The sequence below is a fragment of the Somniosus microcephalus genome, chromosome 5, assembly GCF_052327205.1.
Source record: "Somniosus microcephalus isolate GS21.2 chromosome 5, FLI_Smic_1.0, whole genome shotgun sequence".
NCBI lineage: Eukaryota > Metazoa > Chordata > Chondrichthyes > Squaliformes > Somniosidae > Somniosus > Somniosus microcephalus.
The window spans coordinates 295479961-295502860 of NC_140991.1; the positions used below are offsets into that span (position 1 = coordinate 295479961).

Here is a 22900-nt window from a genome sequence, read left to right on the forward strand (position 1 = left end):
ACATTTTTTCCACCGGTTTATTATTTTTAAATACTTTAAAGAAGGGTAAGTTTATTTTTAGCCCCGTTAGAAAATAAAATTAATTTTTTCAAAAATTTAAATTATTGTTTAAAATAGTTATTTCATGTAATTTATAGTTTATTTTAAAAATGTGATTTTTAAAAAATTTATTTGAAGATTTAGTGATGTTATGGGGCCCGTAGTATTTCTAAGTTTTGACAGGTCTTCCTGTCAGACTTATGAATGGAGCATTCCCTGCTCTGATTGGCTCCCCAGGGCCCACATAAGAACATAAGAAATAGGAGCAGGAGTAGGCCAATCGGCCCCTCGAGCCTGCTCCGCCATTCAATAAGATCATGGCTGATCTGATCCTAACCGCCAATCTATTATCACACAACCATCTCCTGAATCTAACAGAATTAGACACACGAAATAGGAGCGGGATCAGGCTACACGGCCCCTGGGCCCGCTCCGCTACCCACAGGGCCATGTCCGATCCGAACCTAGACTCATGTCCAAATTCCTGCCCGCTCCCTGTAACCCTTAATTCCCTTTACTTCTAGGAAACTGTCTATTTCTGTTTTAAATTTATGTAATGATGTAGCTTCTACAGCTTTTTGGGGCAGCATATTCCATGGACCTACCACCCTCTGAGTGAAGTAGTTCCTCCTCATCTCAGTTTTGAAAGAGCAGCCCCTTATTCTAAGACTATGCCCCCTAGTTCTAGTTTCACCCATCATCGGGAACATCCTCCCCGCATCCACCCGATCCAACCCCTTCACAATCTTATATGTTTCAATAAGATCGCCTCTCATTCTTCTGAACTCCAATGAGTAGAGTCCCAATCTACTCAACCTCTCCTCATATGTCCATCCCCTCATCCCCGGGATTAACCGAGTGAACTTTTTTGTACTGACTCGAGAGCAAGTATGTCTTCTTAAGTATGGACACCAAAACTGTATGCAATATTCCAGGTGCGGTCTCACCAATACCTTGTACAACTGAAGCAATACCTCCCTATTTTTATACTCTATCCCCCTAGCAATGAAAGCCAACATTCCATTGGCCTTCTTAATCACTTGCTGCACCTGCATACTAACCTTTTGAGTTTCGTGCACCAGGACCCCCAGATCCCTTTGTACTTCAGTACTTTCCAGTTTCTTGCCATTAAGATAATAACTTGCTCTATGATTTTTCCTGCCAAAGTGCATAACCTCACACTTTCCAGTATTGTATTCCATCTGCCAAATCTCTGCCCACTTACTTAGCCTGTCTATGTCCCTTTGCAGGTTTTTTATGTCCTCCTCACTCACTACTTTCCCTGCCATCTTAGTATCATCTGCAAACTTTGAGATGTTACACTCGGTCCCCTCCTCCAAATCGTTAATATAGATTGTAAAGAGTTGGGGACCCAGCACTGACCCCTGCGGAACACCACTAGTTACTGATTGCCAGTCTGAGAATGAACCATTTATCCCAACTCTCTGCCTTCTGTTAGATAGCCAATCCTCTATCCATGCCAGAATATTACCCCTAATCCCATGATTTTTTATCTTAAGCAATAATCTTTTGCGTGGCACCTTGTCAAATGCCTTTTGGAAGTCTAAATACACTACGTCCACTGGTTCCCCTTTATCCACCCTATATGTTACTTCCTCAAAGAACTCCAGCAAATTTGTCAAACATGACTTCCCCTTCATAAAACCATGCTGACTTTGTCCTATTAAATTATGATTATCCAAATGTCCTGTTACTGTCTCCTTAATAATGGACTCCAAAATTTTACCTACCACAGATGTTAGGCTAACCGGTCTATAGTTTCCAGCCTTCTGTCTACTGCCCTTTTTTAAATAAGGGTGTTACATTAGCAGTTTTCCAGTCTGCCGGGACCTTTGCCGAGTCCAGGGAGTTTTGGAAAATTATTACTAATGCATCCACAATCCCTACCGCCACTTCCCTCAAGACCCTAGGATGTAAGCCATCAGGTCCAGGTGATTTATCCGCCTTGAGTCCCATTATTTTACCGAGTACCACTTCCTTAGTGATTTTGATCGTGTTTAGCTCCTCCCCCCCCCCCCCCCCATAGCCCCCCTGTTTGTCCAGTGTTGGGATATTCTTAGTGTCTTCTACTGTAAAGACTGATACAAAATATTCATTCAGTGTTTTTGCCATCTCCATATTTCCCACCATTAATTTCCCGGTCTCATCCTCTAAGGGACCAACATTTACTTTAGCCACCCTTTTTTCTTTTTATATAACTATAAAAACTCTTACTATCTGTTTTTATATTTTTTGCTAATTTACTTTCATAATCTATCTTCCCTTTCTTAATCAATCTTTTTGTTATTTTTTGCTGTCTTTTAAAGTTTTCCCAATCCTCTATCCTCCCACTAGATTTGGCTACCTTATATGCCCTTGTTTTTAGTCGAATACTATCCTTAATTTCTTTACTTAGCCATGGATGGCTGTCTTTTCTTTTACACCCTTTTCTTCTCAGTGGAATATATTTTTTTTGGAAGTTGTAAAATAACTCCTTAAATGTACACCACTGATCATTTATCGTCTTACCCTTTAATCTATTTTCCCAATCCACTCTACTCAATTCCGCTCTCATACCTTCATAGTCTCCTTTATTCAAGCTTAGCACGCTTGTTTGAGATCCAACCTTCTCACCCTCTAATTGAATATGGAATTCAACCATGTTATGGTCACTCATTCCAAGGGGATCCTTTACTAGGACATTTTTAATTAATCCTGTCTCGTTACACAGGACCAGATCTAAGATTGCTTGCCCCCTGGTCGGTTCAGTTACATACTGCTCAAGAAACCCATCCCTAATGCACTCAATGAGCTCATCCTCAAGGCAGCCCTGCCTAATTTGATTTGTCCAAATAATATGATAGTTAAAATCCCCCATAATTATAGATGTTCCCTTATTACAAGCCTCAACTATTTCCTGATTGATACTCCGTCCAACAGTTGCAACTGTTCGGAGGCCTATAGACTACGCCCACTAGTGTTTTTTTCCCCTTATTATTCCTTATCTCCACCCAAACTGTTTCATTATCCTGATCTTTTGACCCAATATCATTTCTCTGTATTACAGTGATTCCTTCCTTTATTAACATAGCCACCCCACCACCCCTTACTTCCTGCCTGTCCTTCCTGATTGTTAAATAACCTGGCATGTTTAATTCCCAGGCATTGTCACCCTGCAGCCATGTTTCTGTAATGGCCACAAGATCATACCCATATGTAGTTATTTGTGCCATTAACTCGTCTATTTTGTTACGAATGCTACGTGCATTCAGATAGAGAACTTTCAAATATGTTTTGTGACACTTAGTTCCTGCTTTTGCCCTTTTTATTACTTTACCTTTTACTCCATACCTTCTGCCCCTTCCTGACACGCTCTGGTTTTTAATTTCCCCACTGCTACCTAAGTCTATGACCTTCTCTGTTGTCATTTTTATTATTTGCTCTCGAGGAACCTCCCCCCCCCCCCCCCCACTAGTTAGTTTAAAGCCCTCTCTACAGCCCTAGTTATATGATCCGCCAGGACTCTAGTCCCAGCACTGGCCAAGTGAAGCCCGTCCCAACGGAACAGCTCCCTCCTGCCCCAGTACTGGTGCCAGTGTCCCAGGAAGCAAAACCCATTTCTCCCACACCAGTCTTTGAGCCACGCATTTAACTCTCTAGTTTTATTTGTCCTAGCCAAATTCGCTCGTGGCTCAGGTAATAATCCAGAGATTATTATCCTTGAGGTTCTGTTTTTTAATTTGACCCCTAGCTGCTCATACTCCTTTAACAGAACCGGCTTCCTAGTCCTATCTACGTCGTTTGTACCAACATGGACCACGACAACTGGATCCACCCCCTCCCACTGCAAGTTTCTTTCCAGCCCAGAGGAGATGTCCTTAACCCTGGCACCGGGAAGGCAACACAGCCTTCAGGACTCTCGCTCTCGGCTGCAGAAAACTCTATCTAGCCCCCTAATAATACTATCCCCTACCACTACAACATTTCTATTTACTCCCCCCTCTTGAATGGCCCCCCGTTCCACGGTGCTGTGGCCAGGTTGCTCATCCTCCCTGCAGTCCCTGCTCCTGTCCCCACAGGGAGTAAGAATCTCGAACCTGTTGGACAAGAGCAGGGGCTGCAGCTCCTCCAGCTCTACCTCCTGGATCCCCGTACCTGCCTCACTCGTAGTCACACCGTCCTGTCCCTGACCATGGGCTACATCTGAATTAATTAACTTCATAGGTGTGACCACCTCCAGATACACAGAGTCCAGGTACTTCTCCCCCTCCCTGATGTGTCGCAGTGTCTGAAGCTCAGACTCCAGCTCATCAACACGGAGCTGGAGTTCCTGTAGCAGCAGACACTTGTCACAGACGTAATCACTGTGAGCCTCAATGGGGTCCACCGGCCCCCACATCTCGCAACAGTAACACATCACCTGCTCCATTAATGAATTAAAAATTTTATTGTTAGTTATGGACACCCTCTGCCCGATTTTAGATGCTAGTATCCCCTTTAATGAATTGGATTTAAATTAAATCAGTCCCTCTAATTACACCAGTTAAATGGTTTACCAACAGTCACTCTGCACCAGAAAGGCCTTATTAACTACAACCCACAGAGTTAAAGTTTGAAAAGAGCACCAAACACCCCACTTACCCTAACTCACACTTACCCAAACTCACAGCACTCTCTGCTGACTCACACACAGTGCTTGCTCGCACAAGCACTGGTCTTTTTATACTGTTTGTTTGTTTACAGCCAAATGAGTAACCCCTGCTGATTGGTTAGAAAACTGGTTTCCACTGCCTGCTGTGCCAATTTACTCCTACTGCAGTGTAACCTTGTTTTACTCTTCTTAAACCAACAGAATCCCAAATATTTAACTTTTCGCCTTTACTTAAACTGCTTAAGTAATCTTATCAAGAATGATTTAAAGAGAAATAACAATTAAAGAACTCTCACACTTACCCAAACTCACAGCACTCTCTGCTGACTCGCACTCAGTGCTTGCTCGCACAAGCACTGGTCTTTTTATCGTGATCCCAGGGGACGCATCGAACTAACTGCGCCCCTGGGATACGCAAGCACTGCGCGCCGGCAGCTGGAGCAGGCCCAGGATCGGAATTTCACAGGGGCTCGACGGCCGGCGCGCAAGTTAAGTGCAGGTCGGGGGCTTGCACCCGCGGGAAGCTCCCGACCCGAATTTCTGGGCCATTATGTGGTACCTTATCAAAGGTACCTTTTGGAAATCTAGATAAATTACATATACTACATTACCCTTGTCTACTCTCTCTGTTACTAAATTCTTCAAAGAATTGAATGAGATTGGTCAAGCAAGACTTTCCCTTTTGAAATCCATGCTGACTATTCATTATTTTATTTTTGGTTTCTAGATGTTCTATTTTTTCCTTTAGTAGAGATTCCATTATTTTTCCTACCGCAGATGTTAAGATGACTGGTCTATAGTTCCGAGGACATGTTCTATCTCACTTCTTAAATATAGGTATTACGTTAGCTATCTGCCAGTGCTCTGGCACTACACTTTTTTTTAGTAATGTTTTGATACAAACTAATCCCCAACTGTATTAATTTAACATGGATATTAACCTATTTGGGAAATTGGAGCATACACCCCAGTGTGTTGATGTTCTGTCTCTCCTTCTGACGTTTAAATTTAGAATATAAATTACTGAAGGTTAAACCTTTCCTAGTTTTTTTGCTACTGTTGTGTACTATACCAATATCCTGAATCTATTTCCATTCAGGTAAGATCCAAAACCTGCTGGCTCAAGGTTTGGTTGGCAGCGATACCAGACTCGTGTTGGTGAATGCCATCTACTTCAAAGGAAGCTGGGCTGCGAAGTTTGATGAACAATGCACAGAGGAGATGCCATTCAGACTGAATAAGGTATTCTAAGCAAAGTATCAGTACTGAACCAAGTTATTTTGTCTTTTTAATTCTTCCCCCCCCCCCCCCATAAGAAAACATTCAAGTTATGGTCCTGATTATTTGAATAGTAATATTAAATGAAGACATTTGGAAATGTTACTGAACTTGGATCAACAGCAAAGGAGCTAAATTGGAAACAAAATTAACAAAGCCAATTTGTTTTGAAGGTTTTGGGAGCAATATGGCATTTCTATCAGTGTGAGATATGAGTTTGGTGAAAGTCTAAAACAAAGACAGTCGGATAACATTGTGTATTACAACCCGTGAGACTTGTCAATCCACAAGGGCAATGTGTCCAGATAACAAAATTCTATCCATACCTATCCGCTATTGTATTCACTTTCCATACCTCGGGAGCCTACTGTTAACAAGGGCAGACATCGATGACGAAGTCCAACACCGCCTTCAGTGTGCCAGTGCAGCTTTCGGTCGCCTGAAGAAGAGAGTGTTTGAAGACCAGGACCTCAAACCCGGCACTAAGCTCATGGTCTACAGAGCAGTACTGATACCCGCCCTCCTGTATGCTTCAGAAACATGGACCATGTACAGCAGGCACCTCAAAGCACTGGAGAGGTACCACCAACGCTGCCTCCGCAAGATCCTGCAATCCATTGGCAGGATAGGCGCACCAACGTCTGTGTTTTCGCTCAGGCCAACATCCCCAGCATCGAAGCTTTGACCACGCTTGATCAGCTCCGATGGACGGGTCACATCGTCCGCATGCCCTATACGAGACTCCCAAAACAAGCGCTCTACTCTGAGCTCTGACACGGCAAGATAGCCCCAGGTGGACAGAGGAAACGCTTCAAGGACACCTTCAAAGCCTCCTTGAAAAAGTGCAACATCCCCACCGACACCTGGGAATCCTTGGCCCAAGACCGTACAAAGTGGAGGAGAAGCATCCGGGAAGGCGCTGAACACCTCGAGTCTCTTCGCCGGGAGCAAGCGGAAGCCAAGCGCCGGGAGCAAGCGGAAGCCAAGCACAAACAGTGGAAGGAGAACACTTGAACCACTGTCTGCCCCACCTGTGACCGACACTGTAGGTCCCGCATTGGACTCGTCAGTCACCTGAGAACTCATATTTTTAATGTGGAAGCAAGTCATCTTCGGTTCCGAGGAACTGCCTAAGAAAAAGATAAGATCTTCAGGGAATTTAGAAGAACAGAACTTGTTTTTTTAAATATAATCATTGATTTTAAGTGACCTACTGCCAGGGTACCAGAATAAAGGTGACCACATTTTAGAACCAAAAGTTTTCTGAACTACAAGTGGGCCTTCTCCCACAGAGTGTTTTGTTTTATTCTAAGCTGACAATGTATTTTTGATCAGTCCAGAGATGTAAATTAGTAACATGACTTAGTGACTAAATGATCTAGGGACTATACTTAGTTGTATCTTTCAGAAGAGTACACCCTGTGCGCGCCCCTCAAAAGCATATGTACAGTAAGGAGTAAAATTGATTGTAGAGCATCCTTACTACTTATATTGATATAGCAGTGAGTGCTCTGGTCAAACTTTGGGCAATTATGCTGGTCTCTTTAGAACTAGTGCACTAAAACATAATGCACAGATACAACAATGTGTCTATTTTGCAGATTACAGCATCATCTGTGTTTTTACCTATACTTTTAACTTGTGACTTGTTTTGCTTTTAAATAATTCCTGTAACTGTCTCCTTCAGTGTTTTCTTTGCATATAATTTTTTTGTAATATAAACTATTCAATGAATCTTACTGTTTATAGAATGAAAGCAAGCCAGTGAAAATGATGTACCAAAAGGCGAAGTTCCATATCCGTCACGTTCCTGAAGTTAAAATCAAAGTTCTTGAGCTTCCATACGTTGATAAAGAATTAAGTATGATCATCTTGTTGCCAGATGACATCATGGATGATTCCACAGGTCTCAAAAAGGTATCGTATCTTTTTAGGCTGTAACTATTTGTAATACCGAAGTTCTGGTTGGTCCCCTTGGAGGACGAGACCAAATTTCTGATTGGAGGACAAGACACACCCAGCAGTTTGTGGGGTGAAGGATGAATGGGACTTGCTGTGTGTTAAGATACGTGCAGCAGGGTTTTGGATGAGCTCAAGTCAATTGAGGGTGGAAGCTGGGAGGCTGGCCAGGAGAACATTGGAACAGTCGAGTCTGGAAAATAACACATAAATGTAATGTTATGCATGCTGTAGGACCAACACAGAATATGCTCTCTTTTTTAAACTCATTTATTTATTATCCAACCCTAGTTGCCTTTGAGAGGGTGGTAGTGAGCTGCCTTCTTGAACCGCTGCAGTCAGGTGGGGGGGGGGGAGAGGGAGAATGTGGTGCAGGTGTAAAGGAGGTGGGGGTGGAAGAACATGATCCAGGCCTACCACAGGGCGGGAGAACAAGATCTATCTTCCCATCTGGATCACATTCTTGCTCTCATCCCCTCCCACCCCCGCCTCCTTTGGACCTGAATCATCTCCCACCCAGCTCCCCACTGTTCTCACCGTGCTCCCCCCATCCGCCCCTCTCCCCTGCAACATGTTCCTGACCTCCCCTCCCCTACTTCCTAATGCCCCCCCCCCACCGAGTTCCTGACCTGCCCCCCCCCCCCCCCGTTTGGGGCGCTAACTTTTAAAAGTTGAGAAAATTAGCGTCAAGCGCTAATGTTTCTCAACTTTTTAAAAATTTGGTTTTGCGCTCCAGGAAGGAAGTGGATCAAGCACTAAATCAAGCACCCCACTTAATTCCTGGAGCGCGACAGGCAGCAGGCAGGGCGGTAGGTGTGCAGCGCTGCATACTGGGCCATGCCGTGCCGCCGCGTTGGAAAGCTCCTTCCCTCCCTTAAAGGGAAGGGCCATCGCTGCAGGCTCCGGAAGAGGGAAACTTACCTGGTTCCCGAAGGCAGCCGCGATCCAGCCTGATGCACTGCAGCAGAGTGCCGGGCCGGTCGATGGCTGGCGAAGAAAGAAGAAAAAAAAGAGGATTTCAGATTTTTTTTCACCTACCTTGGCCACCTCGCCTTTAAGTATTGCCCCCAAAGTGCCCGGCCTCCCGATCAATGCCTCCTGCAGCTGTTGGTGTTTTCACACGGCGAAGCTGCAGGGGGCTGAAATGAATTTCGAGTCCGGGGCGATGCACGGCTGAATAAACATTGGTGGGAGTTGTTTATAGGCCCCCAAACAGTAGTTGTAATGTCGGGCAGCGTATAAATCAGGAAATTATAGGCGCATGTAACAAGGATAATACAGTAATCATCGGGGATTTTAATCTACATATAGACTGGGCAAACCAAATTTGCAGTAATAGTATGGAGGATGAATTCATGGAATGTATGCAAGATAGTTTTCTAGATCAGTATGTTGAGGAACCAACTAAGGAACAGGCTATTTTAGATCTAGTACTGTGCAACGAGAAAGGGTTAATTAATAACCCTGTAGTAAAGGAGCCTTTAGGGAAGAGTGACCATATGATTTTAAATGGAGTTTGACAGTGATTTAGTTAAATCTGAAACTAGGGTATGAGGGGAAAGTTGGCTAAGGTAGATTGGGAAACTACATTAAAAGGTATGACAGTAGACAAGCAATGGCTAGCATTAAAAAAATTAATACATAATTTACAACAAATATACATTCCTTTAAGGCACAAAAACCCCACGGAAAAGTGGTCCTGAAGGGATAATTACTAGTCCTAGCCCTTTTTGGGCTACCCCGGATCAGGTGTATTCCCCAGACATTCACCTTCAACTAAAGTTAGAGATAGCTGAATTCTATAAGACTCTTAATTATGTCTAAAGGTCCAGGCTATCTCTCTCTAAAGGAAAGGAATAACTTGAAGATGTTACGGTCCTCCAGATAGCACTTTTAATAAGTTTAACTAGATATAACCTTCCGGATATTATGAGGGTCCAGAAACCCCCCACCCCCAGAATTCTGCAACTCCCCACAAAAGAGTGTACAGAGATTGAGTTTGCGAGTTTGATATAGAAATACTATGTGAGAGAATTCTAAAAATATATAGATTTATTAAAGAACTGACTTGCAACTAATAGCTGGTGATTCAATCGCAACTTTAACAGTTCAAAATACAAATAGCTTACATTTCTTCTTCTCAGAGATTCATATTCTCAAATCTTAACTTCGTTACATTTTTACAGTTCTAAGTCTTATTTCTAATCCAGGATATCCACCAAAATCAAATAAGAGTAACTTTTGATCCCCGAGACTCAGAGTTAAAAACTTACAGAGCCTGCCTCTGAAGTTGAGAATCGCTTGCCCCTTCCAGTGACTTCTGACTTCCTATCTGAAAGTTCCACATTTTATACCCATTCTCAGTGGTATATCCTTTGAGGTTTTCTACTGATGTAAGCTAATTATCTTTAGTCATTCTTTCTGTTGACTTCTTTCCAATCTTACTGTCAGTTCAGCTGTTAACTTGCAGAATCCTGTCTCTACCTTTAGGTGTTCAAATTTTATCATAAAAAATGGTTATGACAGATGTATCTATTTGATGCCATTCTTACGAAGGGACTTCAATTCAATTTCTAAATCACTTTAGCTGGTTATAAGCAGACGTCATGTCTCCTAACTCTTCCATTTTCAACACAAACACAATGTGATTGCTTGGTGCATCTACTGAAGTCATATTTACAAAGTCTTCTGTTTGTACCTTTTACAATATGTAAATCAAAAACACTTCAACTAGGGTGTTCTATGCATTTCTTTGCTACTTCAATTGGTTGTATTAAGAATTATGCCTCCTGTCTTTCATTTGATATTACTTTTACAAAGGCACATGTTCCTTTAATGTTCTGAGTTTCTGTTCTAAGTGTCAGTTTATAACACTTTAAACTGGGTAATGTATTGTGTTTCTCACAAACTGCAGACATTCTGGAAGCAACTCTTTGCTTCTTCAGTAGGGCCATTGTTTTAGTATTAACAAACAATTCCCATTTCAAAAGCTTGTATGGTGTTTACAGCTTTGTGTTAACACTTCATCCTATCTCAGAAGCCTGTATTTCTGTTTACAGCTTGTGTCATTGAGGTTTTTAGATTTTTAACCCCAGTTTGTCATGTTTTAATCAAATCAGAATTCTGTTCATAGGATGGTGTATCTTTCTGAAATATGACTATTCCTTTACAGTCCAACCGTGGCTAACAAAGATAAGTTAAAGATAGTATTCAATCAAAGGCAAAGGCTTATAATGTTGCCAAAAAGAGTAGTAAGCCTGAGGATTGGGAGGATTTTAGAATTCAGCAAAGCAGGACCAAGAAATTGATAAAGAAAGGGAAAATAGAATATGAGAGTAAACTAGCGAGAGACATAAAAACAGACTGTAAAAGCAGCTATAGGTATGTAAAAAGGAAAAGATTAGCAAAAGTAAATGTGGGTCCCTTACAGGCTGAGACAGGAGAAATTATAATGGGGAATAAGGAAATAGCAGAGAAATTAAACAATACTTTGGGCTGGATTTTGATACTGGAGGCGTGTAGGAGGTGGGACTACAACTTTTGGGGTTGTAGTCCTGCCTCCATCGAGTTGTGGCCAACCCATTCAATTTTCCCTTGATTGACCTTGTTGAGCCTGCCCAGCGGGCTCAGCAGGCCAATTAAGGGCCACCCGGCAACAGGTGACATCACAGATTGACATTCCGTCTGTCAAGAGCTTTTGACAGATGAAATATCAGCGTTTGACAGCTCTTTGAATGGAGAACCAAGGCTCTAGCGAGAATGAGGAACTGAAAGAAATTAGTATTAGTAAAAAAAATAGTACTGGAGAAATTAATGGGACTGAAAGCCGATAAATCCCCTGGACCTGATGGGTTTTGAAAGAGGTGGCTGTAGAGATAGTGGATGCATTGGTTGTCATTTTCCAGAATTCCATAGATTCTATAATGGTTCCCATGGATTGGAAGGTAACAAATGTAACCCCACTATTTAAGAAAGGAGGGGGAGAGAAAATGGGGGACTACAGACCAGTTGGCCTGACATCAGTAGTAGGGAAAATGCTGGAATCTATTATTAACGATGTGGTAACAGGGCACTTAGAAAATAATAATAGGATTGGGCAGAGTCAACATGGATTTATGAAAGGGATATAGTGTTTGAGAAATCTGTTGGAGTTTTTTGAAGTTGTAACTAGCAGAATAGATAAGGGGGAACCAGTGGATGTGGTATATTTGGATTTTCAGAAGGCATTCGATAAGGTGCCACACAAGAGGTTATGAAACAAAATTAGGGCTCATGGGATTGGGGGTAACTGGGTGAGTGGGCAACAACATGGCAAATGGAATACAATGTGGAGAAATGTGAAGTTATCCACTTTGGTAGGAAAAATAGAAAAGCAGAGTATTTTGTAAATGGAGAGAGATTGGGAAATGGTGTTCAGAGGGACCTGGGTGTCCTTGTACAAGAATCACTGAAAGTTAACATGCAGATACAGCAAGCAATTAGGAAAGCAAATAGTATGTTGGCCTTTATTATAAGAGGATTTGATTATAAGAGTAAAGACATCTTGCTGCAATTATATAGGACCCTGGTGAGACCACACCTGGTGTATTGTGTGCAGTTTTGGTCTCTTTACCAAAGGAAGGATATACTTGCCATAGAGGGAGTGCAACGAAGGTTCACCAGACTGGTTCCTGGGATGGGGGGATTGTCCTATGAGGACAGATTGAGTAGACTAGGCCTATATTCTCTAGAATTTAGAAGAATGAGAGGTGATCTCATTGAAACATACAAAATTCTTACAGGGCTTGACCGGGAGGGTGTTTCTCCTGGATGGGGAGTCTAGAACCAGGGGTTACAGTCTCAGGATAAGGGGTCGGCCATTTAGGGCTGAGATGAGGAGAAATTTCTTCACTCAGAGGGTGGCGAATCTTTGGAATTCTCTACCCCAGAGGGCTGTGGAGGCTCAGTCATTGAGTATATTCAAGACAGAGATCAAGGCAGCACGGTGGCATAGTGGTTAGCACTGTTGCCTCACAGCGCCAGGGACCCAGGTTCGAATCCGGCCTCGGGTGACTGTCTGTGTGGAGTTTGCACATTCTCCCCGTGTTTGCGTGGGTTTCCTCCGGGTGCTCCGGTTTCCTCCCACAGTCCAAAGATGTGCAGGTTAGGTTGATTGGCTATGATAAAATTGACCCTTAGTGTTAGGGGGATTAAATACGTGGGGTTACGGGGATAGGGTGGGATATGTGTTGGTGTAGGGGTTACGGGGATCGGGTGGGATATGTGTCGGTGCAGGCTCGATGGGACGAAATGGCCTCTATCTGCACTGTGGGGTTTCTGTGATTCTTCTGTGATTCTTCTGTGATTCTGTGATAGATTTTTGGATATTAAGGGAATCAAGGGATATGGGGATAGTGCAAGAAAGTGGAGTTGAGGTAGAAGATCAGCCATGATCTTATTGAATGGCGGAGCAGGTTCGAGGGGCCAAATGGCCGACTCCTGCTCCTAGTTATTATGACATCACGACCTCCGGGCGCAGGAGAGCGTGGCGCTATGGGTTACCACCGCCGCAAACCGCCAGGTGAATTTCGCGGGCGGCGGTAACATCGCCGAATCCCGCCAGAAAATCCATAGCGCCCCGTTATTGCCCCTCGGAGGCTCTAAAGGAAGGCGCTAAGCCACTGAATTTCTAGCCCATAGTGTTGACATGCATTATGTGGAGTGAGAGATTTCACACATCAATGCAGGAACTGCTTGAAGCTTGAAGCTGCTTGACTGCTCTTGAATTTTCAACAGTTCTAAGATATTCTTGGTAATGAGAGTATTTATAGAAACAGAAAATGCTGGAGATACTCAGCAGGTCAGGCAGCATCTGTGAAAAGAGAAACAGAGTTAACGTTTCAGGTCGATGACCTTTCGAGTTGCTGAATGATTTATTGGCAGCAACCATTGGTTACAGAGATCTGTTTCACAGCATGATGCTGTAAGGGTGCCTACCAAACCACAGGTGTCCACAGACATTTACTGGGACATCCCCACTCGTTTGTTGGCCCATTTGTGAACAAACATCACCACTTTACGGCCCCAGCCTGCCAAAATGGCAAACTAGGTGAGGCTGTGACCCAGAGCAGTTGGGATTCCTCTTTATCCACAGTCCGATATTTTAAACTGCCTGTGATCACAAAATTTATTGGTATAATCTGTGGCAGCTCAGATGTGCTCTGGTTTCTAAAACTGGGCACTTTGGCAGAAAAAAACGCACATGGATTGAGGAGCTAATGACCGAGATCATTTGTAATTCACGCTGGATTTTATTTCTACAGCTGAAATTCATACCTGAAAGGTGTACTCCAGTATAAAGTTTGCACTGATTTTATTCTCTTTATCTGCCAGATTCACCTTTATATTTAGAATAAATGTATTTCTATTTTTTTAGAAGTTCACCACAACGAATGCTTCAATGGCTCAGCAAGTTCATTCATTGAGTAGTTGTACCATACAGACCAGGACTAATCTCTGCTGCGTGTGCTAATTGCAACCAAGGTCCAAAAAGGACGCTAGAATTCACCGCCACCCCGTCACCATATAATGCTCTATTCGTTTTAAAATGCCTTTCTGTGTAATGATAACTCAACCCTGGCCTAGGAGAGGAAAATCAGGCAGGAATCCTACCTGTGATTGCTATCCAGCGCACCCTCCTCATAGAAACAGAAAAAACAGAAGATAGGAGCAGGAGTAGGCCATTTGGCCCCTCGAGCCTGCTCCGCTATTCAATGCGATTATGGCTGATCATCCAAATTCAGTGCCCTGTCCCTGCTTTCTCCCCATATCCCTTGATCCCTTTAGCCTTAAAAAATATATCCAACTCCTTCTTGAATATATTTAATGAATTGGCCTCAACTGCCTTCTGTGGTAGAGAATTCCACAGGTTCACCACTCTCTGGGTGAAGAAATTCCTCCTCATTTCAGTCCTAAATGGCTTACCCCTTATCCTTAGACTGTGACCCCTGGTTCTGGACACCCCGCCATCGGGAACATCCGCATTTATCCACATTATACTGCATCTGCCATGCATCTGCCCAATCACCCAACCTGTCCAAATCATACTGGAGTTTCTCGGCATCCTCCTCACAGCACACACACCCACCCAGCTTTGTGTCATCTGCAAACTTGGAGATATTACATCTAGTTCCCTCGTCTAGATCATTAATATATATTGTGAATAGCTGGGGTCCTAGGACCGATCCCTGCGGTACCCCACTAGTCACTGCCTGCCACTCGGAAAAAGACCCGTTTATTCCAACTCTTTGCTTTCTGTCTGCCAACCAGTTCTCTATCCAAGTCAGTACCTTGCCCCCAATCCCATGTGCCTTAACTTTACACGCTAATCTCTTATGGGGGACCTTATCGAAAGCCTTCTGAAAGTCCAAATATACCACATCCACTGGTTCTCCCTTATCTATACTACCAGTTACATCCTCAAAAAATTCCAGTTCCTCAAAGCACACGTGTGGATATCATTCAATGACCGAATCGGACTTGGCTGAGATGCTTTCCAGTCAGTTTGTCTGAGCTTGCTGTACAGGCTTACATGTGAATAATGGTTATATTGCCAATGGGAAACCAGCACTCGTGGAAGCATTGCCATAGGATTAACACCTTCAGGAGAAGAGAGTGAAAAAAGTGGCGAGGGGAAAAAAATAAAGCACAAGATGGCTGGCTTCCCATTCAGGGACACAACTTTTCAGCATTTCTGAGGCAAGGTGAAGAAATGTGACATGTTGTATTTACTTCCAGCTCCCAACACCATTTATGGTTTAATATTATATGAACAATGACAGACAGGAAAAGGCCCTCTGGTCCACCCAGCTGGTCCCACACAATTGTGATACCTTGTGTCTCACAATATATACACTCTCCACTAAAGGTCCTGTTAAGCCTGGCTGCCGCGCAGCAGTCTGGAGGTCCCGCGCAGGCCGCTCACCGTTTTTTAAATGGAAAAATCAAGCGGAAATGTGAATGGGCCGCGCAGCATGTTAAAGTTGCGAGCACCCAAAAATAAATTACAGGGAACGTTGCTCTCCATCCCACTCAAAAATCACCTGATCTCCATGGCGAGGCAAAAAAACAGATTAAAAACCCCATGCCAATCTGGGGGGAAAATTTAGGAAATTCCTCTCTGATCTTCCCATGCAATCAAAACTAGTCCAGGAGATCACTCTGGCCCTGTTCTTTGTAACTGAGGTTTTCTTGTTTTGGTCTCTAACTGATGTTTTTTATTTTTTGTCTATCAGCTGGAGCAGGTACTTACATTAGAAAAGCTGCAAGAATGGACACTTCAAAACCGTATGCGAGAAATGGCTGTTCATGTTCGTCTGCCCAAATTTAAACTGGAAGATGACTATGAGCTCAACTCGCCTCTGTCCAGTTTAGGCATGCAAGATCTTTTTGATGGTTCGAGGGCAGATCTATCTGGAATGTCTGAAGCTCGTGACTTATACGTGTCCAAAGTTATTCACAAGTCTTTTGTGGAGGTGAATGAGGAAGGAACTGAAGCAGCAGCTGCTACAGCGGTGGCGATCGTGTACGGTTTAAGCTGGTTCCCGCAGCACAAGGAGATCTTCACTGCTGATCATCCCTTCCTCTTTTTCATTAGGCACAACAAAACAAATAGCATTCTGTTCTTTGGTAGATACTCTTCTCCCTGAGCACCAGACTAAGTAACACTGCATGACAAAGCTTGAAAGCAAAATGCTGAAATAATCTTCATGGTGAATTAAAGATCTGTTCAATAAACATATTTTACTTTTTAAATGTCCCTTAGCACAAAAAACATTTTTCAAATAAAAAATATCAATTACTGTAAAATGAATACAAAATAGGGTTCAGTGATTATTGTTTGGGAATCTTTAAGGATAGCTTTAACACTTAGGGGGAGAAATTGGGTGAGTAGCGCCACCTGTTAGCGCCTAAAGAGGCAGTCAGTGGCTGCAGCGCCACTGGCTGCGTCTCCGGCGATATTCAGTAGGGGCGCTAATGGTGGCGTTAGGCATTTGCGCTGCACCGCCACCAATGACGTCATCGGTGTGCGCAGCGCCCCATTCGTGCCCCGTTCGCGATATTTGGTAGCGAACGCCACAGTTGCGCCGCTCGCTACCCACGCCCGGTTCACGGGGCCTTACTGTTCCGGCAGCGGCGCAAGTTAAGGTGGAGGTGCAGGGCGGCCGCTTTTTTGGCGGCTGCCTGCCAGCACCTCCGTCCCCGGCCTCCTAACGCCGCCCCCCCCCCCCCCCCCCACAGCATTGCTGGCTGTTTCCCGAGAGCCCGGCACTTCTCCTTGGTGCCGGGCTCATTTGCCGGCACTCGCGATCGGGGATCGCGCTGTTGCAGGCACCTCCCCCTTAACAGTGGGAGGAAGGCCTGCAGTACCGCAGCGTGCCGTGCCGCAGCATGTGGCGCTGCGGCACGTTGCGCTGCGATAATCAGTTTCAGCGCCCTAAGAGGGACGTGGAGCGCCTCGAGCCTCGCCCCGTGTCCCTCGAGGGGCACTGAAACTGAATTTCTGGCGATCGGTATCACTCCGATCGCTGCGCTAAAACCTGCGCTCAGGCGACTTTAGCGCCCCAACCCAATTTCTTCTTTACCAGTTCGTGTACTAATTACAGATTAATGAAAACCGTCAATAAATTAACAACAAAATGCAATTGCATTTGTACTAACTGTGTGTTTCAGTAACTCACTGGTCAGTTACCGTAACTCCAGATTATTATTGATAAACCATCCATGTAAAATGTACTGCATAGCTTGGCACTTAGGACCTCCCTTCATACCTGACTTTATGCTCTACATATTGGGGGTTTTAGTGGGGTTTTTTCTGTAATGACAATTACAAAGAGCTTAAATGCTGAGTTTTACACTGCAAGTTTTTTTTTTAGCAAATCCAAATTTGCCAGTCCTCTGTCCTAAAACAAAATAGCAAAGGTGGGGCAAAGGGTTGGAAATAAAAGATTTATTTCTTTTTTTTGTTTTTGTTCAAAGGTTACCTGCTCTATTTGCAATGTATATCAACATTCTTGCTTTTGAGTTTTAAGTTTCAAATGAGCTTTTTTGGGGGGGAATAAAAACTGGAAATACTGGATCTTTAAATGCAAATGAAAAATTTTAATGGTGATTAAAGATATGTTAGATGAATGTATTTTACTTGTTAAATCTTCTGTATCAAAAAAAATTATTAAATGAATACAAAATATGATTCAGTAATTTCTTGTTTTGGAATCTTTAAGAATACATTGATCGCTTTCTGATTTAAAAGATTTAAATCTTCTTCCTTATTTTGTATACTGTGTCAGTTGTGGCTCAGTGGGCAGCACCCTCGCCTCTGAGTCAGAAGGTTGTGGGTTCACAGTCCCCTCCAGAGACTTGAGCAGATAAAGCTAGGCTGACACTCCAGTGCAGTGCTGAGGGAGTGCTGCACTGTCGGAGGTGCCGTCTTTCGAATCGGACATTAAACTGAGGCCCCGTCTACTCTCTCAGGTGGACGTAAAAGATCCCATGGCACTATTTCGAAGAAGAGCAGGGGAGTTATCACTGGTGTCCTGGCCAATCTTTATCCCTCAACCAACATAACAAAAACAGATTATCTGGTCATTGTCACATTGCTGTTTGTGGGACCTTGCTGTGTGCAAATTGGCTGCCGGGTTTCCCACATTACAACAGTGACTCCACTTCAAATAGTACTTCATTGGCTGTAAAGTGCTTTGAGACGTCGGGTGGTCGTGAAAGGCACTATATAAATGAAAGTTCTTTCTATAAAACTATTTGCAATGTATACTCAATCCCATTTTAAATTTCAAAGGCGCTTTGATTTTTTTTTGGATTAAAAATAGAAAATACTGGAAATAAATAGTTGTTTAGATTTACCAATTTCAGGCCTAAGATTGGTGCTACAGATTGAAAACTCATGGTAGTGAGTCAATCAGAATCTAAAACACAAAGGCAGATTAATTTCATCAGAATACATATACGAACATGGGAACAGGAGTAGGCGATTCAGTCCCTCGAGCCTGTCCCACCATTCAATTAGATCATGGCTGATCTGTATCTTAACTCCATCTACCCGCATTGGTCCCGTAACCGTTAATACCCTTGCCTAACAAAAATCTATCAATCTCAGTTGTGAAGTTTTCAATTGACCTAATCTCAACAGTTTTTCGGGGGGAGAGTGCCATATTTCCACTACCCTTTGTGTGAAGAAGTGCTCTCTGACACCATCCCTGAACGGCCGAGCTCTAATTTTAAGGCTATGCCCCCTTGTGGTCTCTCCCATCAGAGGAAATAGCTTCTCTCTATCGACCCTTTAAATCCTTTAATCATCTTAAACACTTCAATTAGATCACCCTAAACCTTCTATAGTCAAGGTACAAGTCTAGTCCATGCAAACTGTCCTCCTAATTTAACCATTTAGCCGAAATATCATTCGGTGAACCTGTGCTGTAACCACTCCAAGACCAAGATGTACTTCCTGAAGTGCAGTGCCCAGAACTGAGTGCAGTGCTCCAGATTAGGTCAAAGCAGAGCTCTGTACATAACTGTAACATAACTTCTACCCCTTTGTATCCAGCGCTCTTGAGGTAAAGGTCAACATTCCATTAACATTTTAATTATTTTTCGTACCTGTCCACGATCTTTCAGTGATTACTGTACGTGAACTTTTAAATCTCTCTGCTGAGCCACAGCGTCTAGCTTCTCGCCATTTAGCAAATACTCTGATCTGTCTTTCTTGGGTCCAAAGTGGACGACCTCACACTTTTCCACATTGAACTCGATCTGCCACAGTGTTGTGCACTCACTTAATCTATCATTGTCCCTTTGCAACTTTCTACTCCCATCTACGCTATTTATTGTACGACCTAACTAGTGTCATCACCAAACTTAGATATACGGCTCTCTATTCCTTCATCCCAGTCATTTGTAAATATAGTGAAAAGCTGTAGCCCCAGTACAGATCCCTGGGGGCACCACTAGTGACATCCTGCCAATTTGAGTATATACCCATTATCCCTACTCTCTGTCTCCTACCTCCGCAACCAATTCCCTACCCATGTCAATAAGTTGCCGCCAACTCCATACACTCTTATTTTTATTAAATGTGGAACCTTATCGAATGCCTTCTGGAAGTCCATATAAATAACATCCATAGGCACTCCCTTATCGACCACATTAGTTACTTCCTCCAAAAAGTTCAACTAGGTTCTTTAGACATGACTTAACCTTTAGAAATCCATGCTGGCTCTCTCTGATCAGCTCATATTTGTCCAAATGATCAGTCACTCTACCCCAATAACAGATTCTAGCAACTTCCCCACAACTGACATTAGACTGATAGGACTAGGATTACCTCAATTATCTCTCGCATTTCAATACGTTTCCTCTCTACCACCTCCCCACCACCCTTGGTTTCCCCCCTCTCCTCCCCCCCCCGCCCTCGGTTTCCCCTCTCCCCCACGCCCTCGGTTTCCCCCACCCGCCACCCCCCCCACCCTCAGTTTCCCCTCTCCTCCCCGCCATCGGTTTCCCCTCCGCCCCCCCCCGCCCTCGGTTTCCCCCACCCCCCCCCGCCCTCGGTTTCCCCTCTCCTCCCCGCCCTCGGTTTCCCCCTCCCCCCCGCCCTCGGTTTCCCCCACCCCCCCCGCCCTCGGTTTCCCCTCTCCTCCCCGCCCTCAGTTTCCCCCTCCCCCCGCCCTCGGTTTCCCCTCCCCCCCGCCCTCGGTTTCCTCCTCCCCCCCCCCCCCCTCGGTTTCCCCTCCCCCCCCCCCACCCCACTCGGCTTCCCCCTCCTCCCCCCCCCCGCCCTCGGTTTCCCCGCCCCCCCTTGGTTTCCCCACACCCCACCACCCTTGGTTTCCCCCTCTCCCCCCCGCCCTCGGTTTCCCCCTCCCCCCCTCGGTTTCCCCTCTCTTCCCCGCCCTCGGTTTCCCCCTCCCCCCCCGCCCTCGGTTTCCCCTCTCCCCCCCCCCTCGGTTTCCCCTCTCCTCCCTGCCCTCGGTTTCCCCTCTCCTCCCCCCGCCCTCGGTTTCCTCTCCCCCCCCCCTCGGTTTCCCTCTCCCCCCCGCCCTCGGTTTCCCCTCTCTTCCTCGCACTCGGTTTCCCCCCTCTTCCCCACCCCCAGTTTCCTTTCTTCCTCACCCCCGCCCTTTGTTTCCCGTTCTCCCCTTCCTCGCTTTCCCCTCACCACCTGCTCATGGGTGGCCTCCTGGTTTTTGGAACTTCTCGCACAACAGCTCCTGGCGTGTAACCAGGAGCAAATATACTCAAGTACAGGGGACCCAACCTTTAAAAGGTAAATGCAATGACATTTGTAGAAGTCATGTGTTCAGATGTGCTAGAGTCTGTGCCGGCTCTTTCAAAGAGCCATCCTGTTAGTCCCACTCCCCTGCTCTCTCCCCATATCCCTGTAACTTTTTCTCCTTCAAGTATTTATCCAATTCCCTTTTGAAGGTTACTATTGAATCTGTATCCACCACCCTATCAGGCAGCACGTTCCAAATCCTAACCACTCGTTGTGTAGGAACATAGCAACAGGAGTAGGCTATTCAGCCCATCGAACCTGTTTTAATTAGTTTATGGGATGCAAGCATCGCTGGCAAGGCCAGCATTTATTGCCCATCCCAGGTTGCCCTTGAGAAGGTGGTGGTGAGCCGCCTTCTTGAACCGCTGCAGTCCGTGTGGCGAAGGTACTCCCACAGTGCTGTTAGGGAGCGAGTTCCAGGATTTTGACCCAGCGACGATGAAGGATTGGCGATATACTTCTATAGGCTTACACCACCTTTACTGTCCATTGTCTTTTCTAAACACACTGAACATCGTATTCATTTCCAGTAAATATATTTATATTTAAATATAAATATTTATACACATTTGTGATATTCCCACTACATCCCATTGCTTAACTGCACAACCGTTTGACCACCTTATTCCTGATGCTTCTACCATTCATGTATATACATCTTAATATAAATCTACCACCTTTCAAGTTCCCCCCGTGCCTACTTATTCTTGGTCTCCAGTTCATGTGTGCCTCTCTGGGTTTCTCAGTCCGTGCCTACCTGTTGACTACTTTCTCACCCACAATCTGTCTCCTGGTGGATCCTGTTTCCTTCCTGCCTATCTTTAGAGGGAGACTATGATGGAGTGGGGTGGCAATGCCAAGTGTGTGTTGTTAGTTGGTATGATTGCATTAGGATGAGGGTGAGTGTGAGGGGTGGTTAATCAAATGGGGATGTGATAATGTAGATAGTGAGAGAGGGATGGATGGACGTACAAGGTATGTTGGTGTGAGTAATGATGTGCAGGAGTAGGGTTGGGAAGGCAGTGTGATGGAGATGTGGTGAGAGGCACAGTAGGATGAAGTTCAGTGTGGCTTTGTACTCTTCTTTCCTGATCTAATGAGATCATTGAAACATTTCCGGCACTGCACCCAGGTTCTCCTGAACACATCCCTGCTGTTCACCTCCTCTTCAATTTGGAGCCAGGCTGTTTTTCTCTCCTGGGGAGGTCTTTTCCGCCTATTGGAAGGGAAGAGGACCTCCCTGCGTGCTCTGACTCTCTCCACAAGCATATGGAGGGAGTCATCGGAGAACCTGGGTGCAGCCCTCTGCCTCTGTGCAGTCATGTCTCCAAGTGTTTGGAGCAATCAAAGCCTCCAGTGCAGTGACTGCACAATCCTAGATGATCCTTCAAATGCAATGTGGCCATGGCTCCTTTAAATATCCCGGCTGAAAACTCGTCATGGATGACGCCATCAGACTTGTACCATTTAACAGGGCTGGGTAGCGCTAAGGGCGGGCTTAATAGGCCCCATTAGCGCAAAGTCGATTTCTGCAGCAGGATGGAAGCAAGAACGGGGTCGCGACCCGCCCGGGAAAATTCCAGCCTCAGACCCTTCCACTCCGTGCATTAACGCACCCTCAGTATTACCTGTCCCCGGGCCCCAGC

General features: G+C 44.7%; 1 protein-coding gene across 2 annotated transcripts in view; it reads left to right on the forward strand.

The window, feature by feature from the left end:
• The window catches only part of LOC147117817 (leukocyte elastase inhibitor-like), a 45963-nt gene extending 27808 nt beyond the window's left edge, over positions 1-18155 (forward strand). For both annotated transcript variants that reach the window (XM_085989157.1, XM_085989158.1), the window contains exons 5-7: positions 5790-5932; positions 7718-7885; positions 16201-18155. In XM_085989157.1, coding sequence (XP_085845283.1) covers positions 5790-5932; positions 7718-7885; positions 16201-16614 — 725 coding nt within the window. In that variant the 3' untranslated portion in view covers positions 16615-18155. The remainder of the gene's footprint in view (positions 1-5789; positions 5933-7717; positions 7886-16200) is intronic.
• The last annotated feature ends 4745 nt before the right edge of the window (positions 18156-22900 follow it).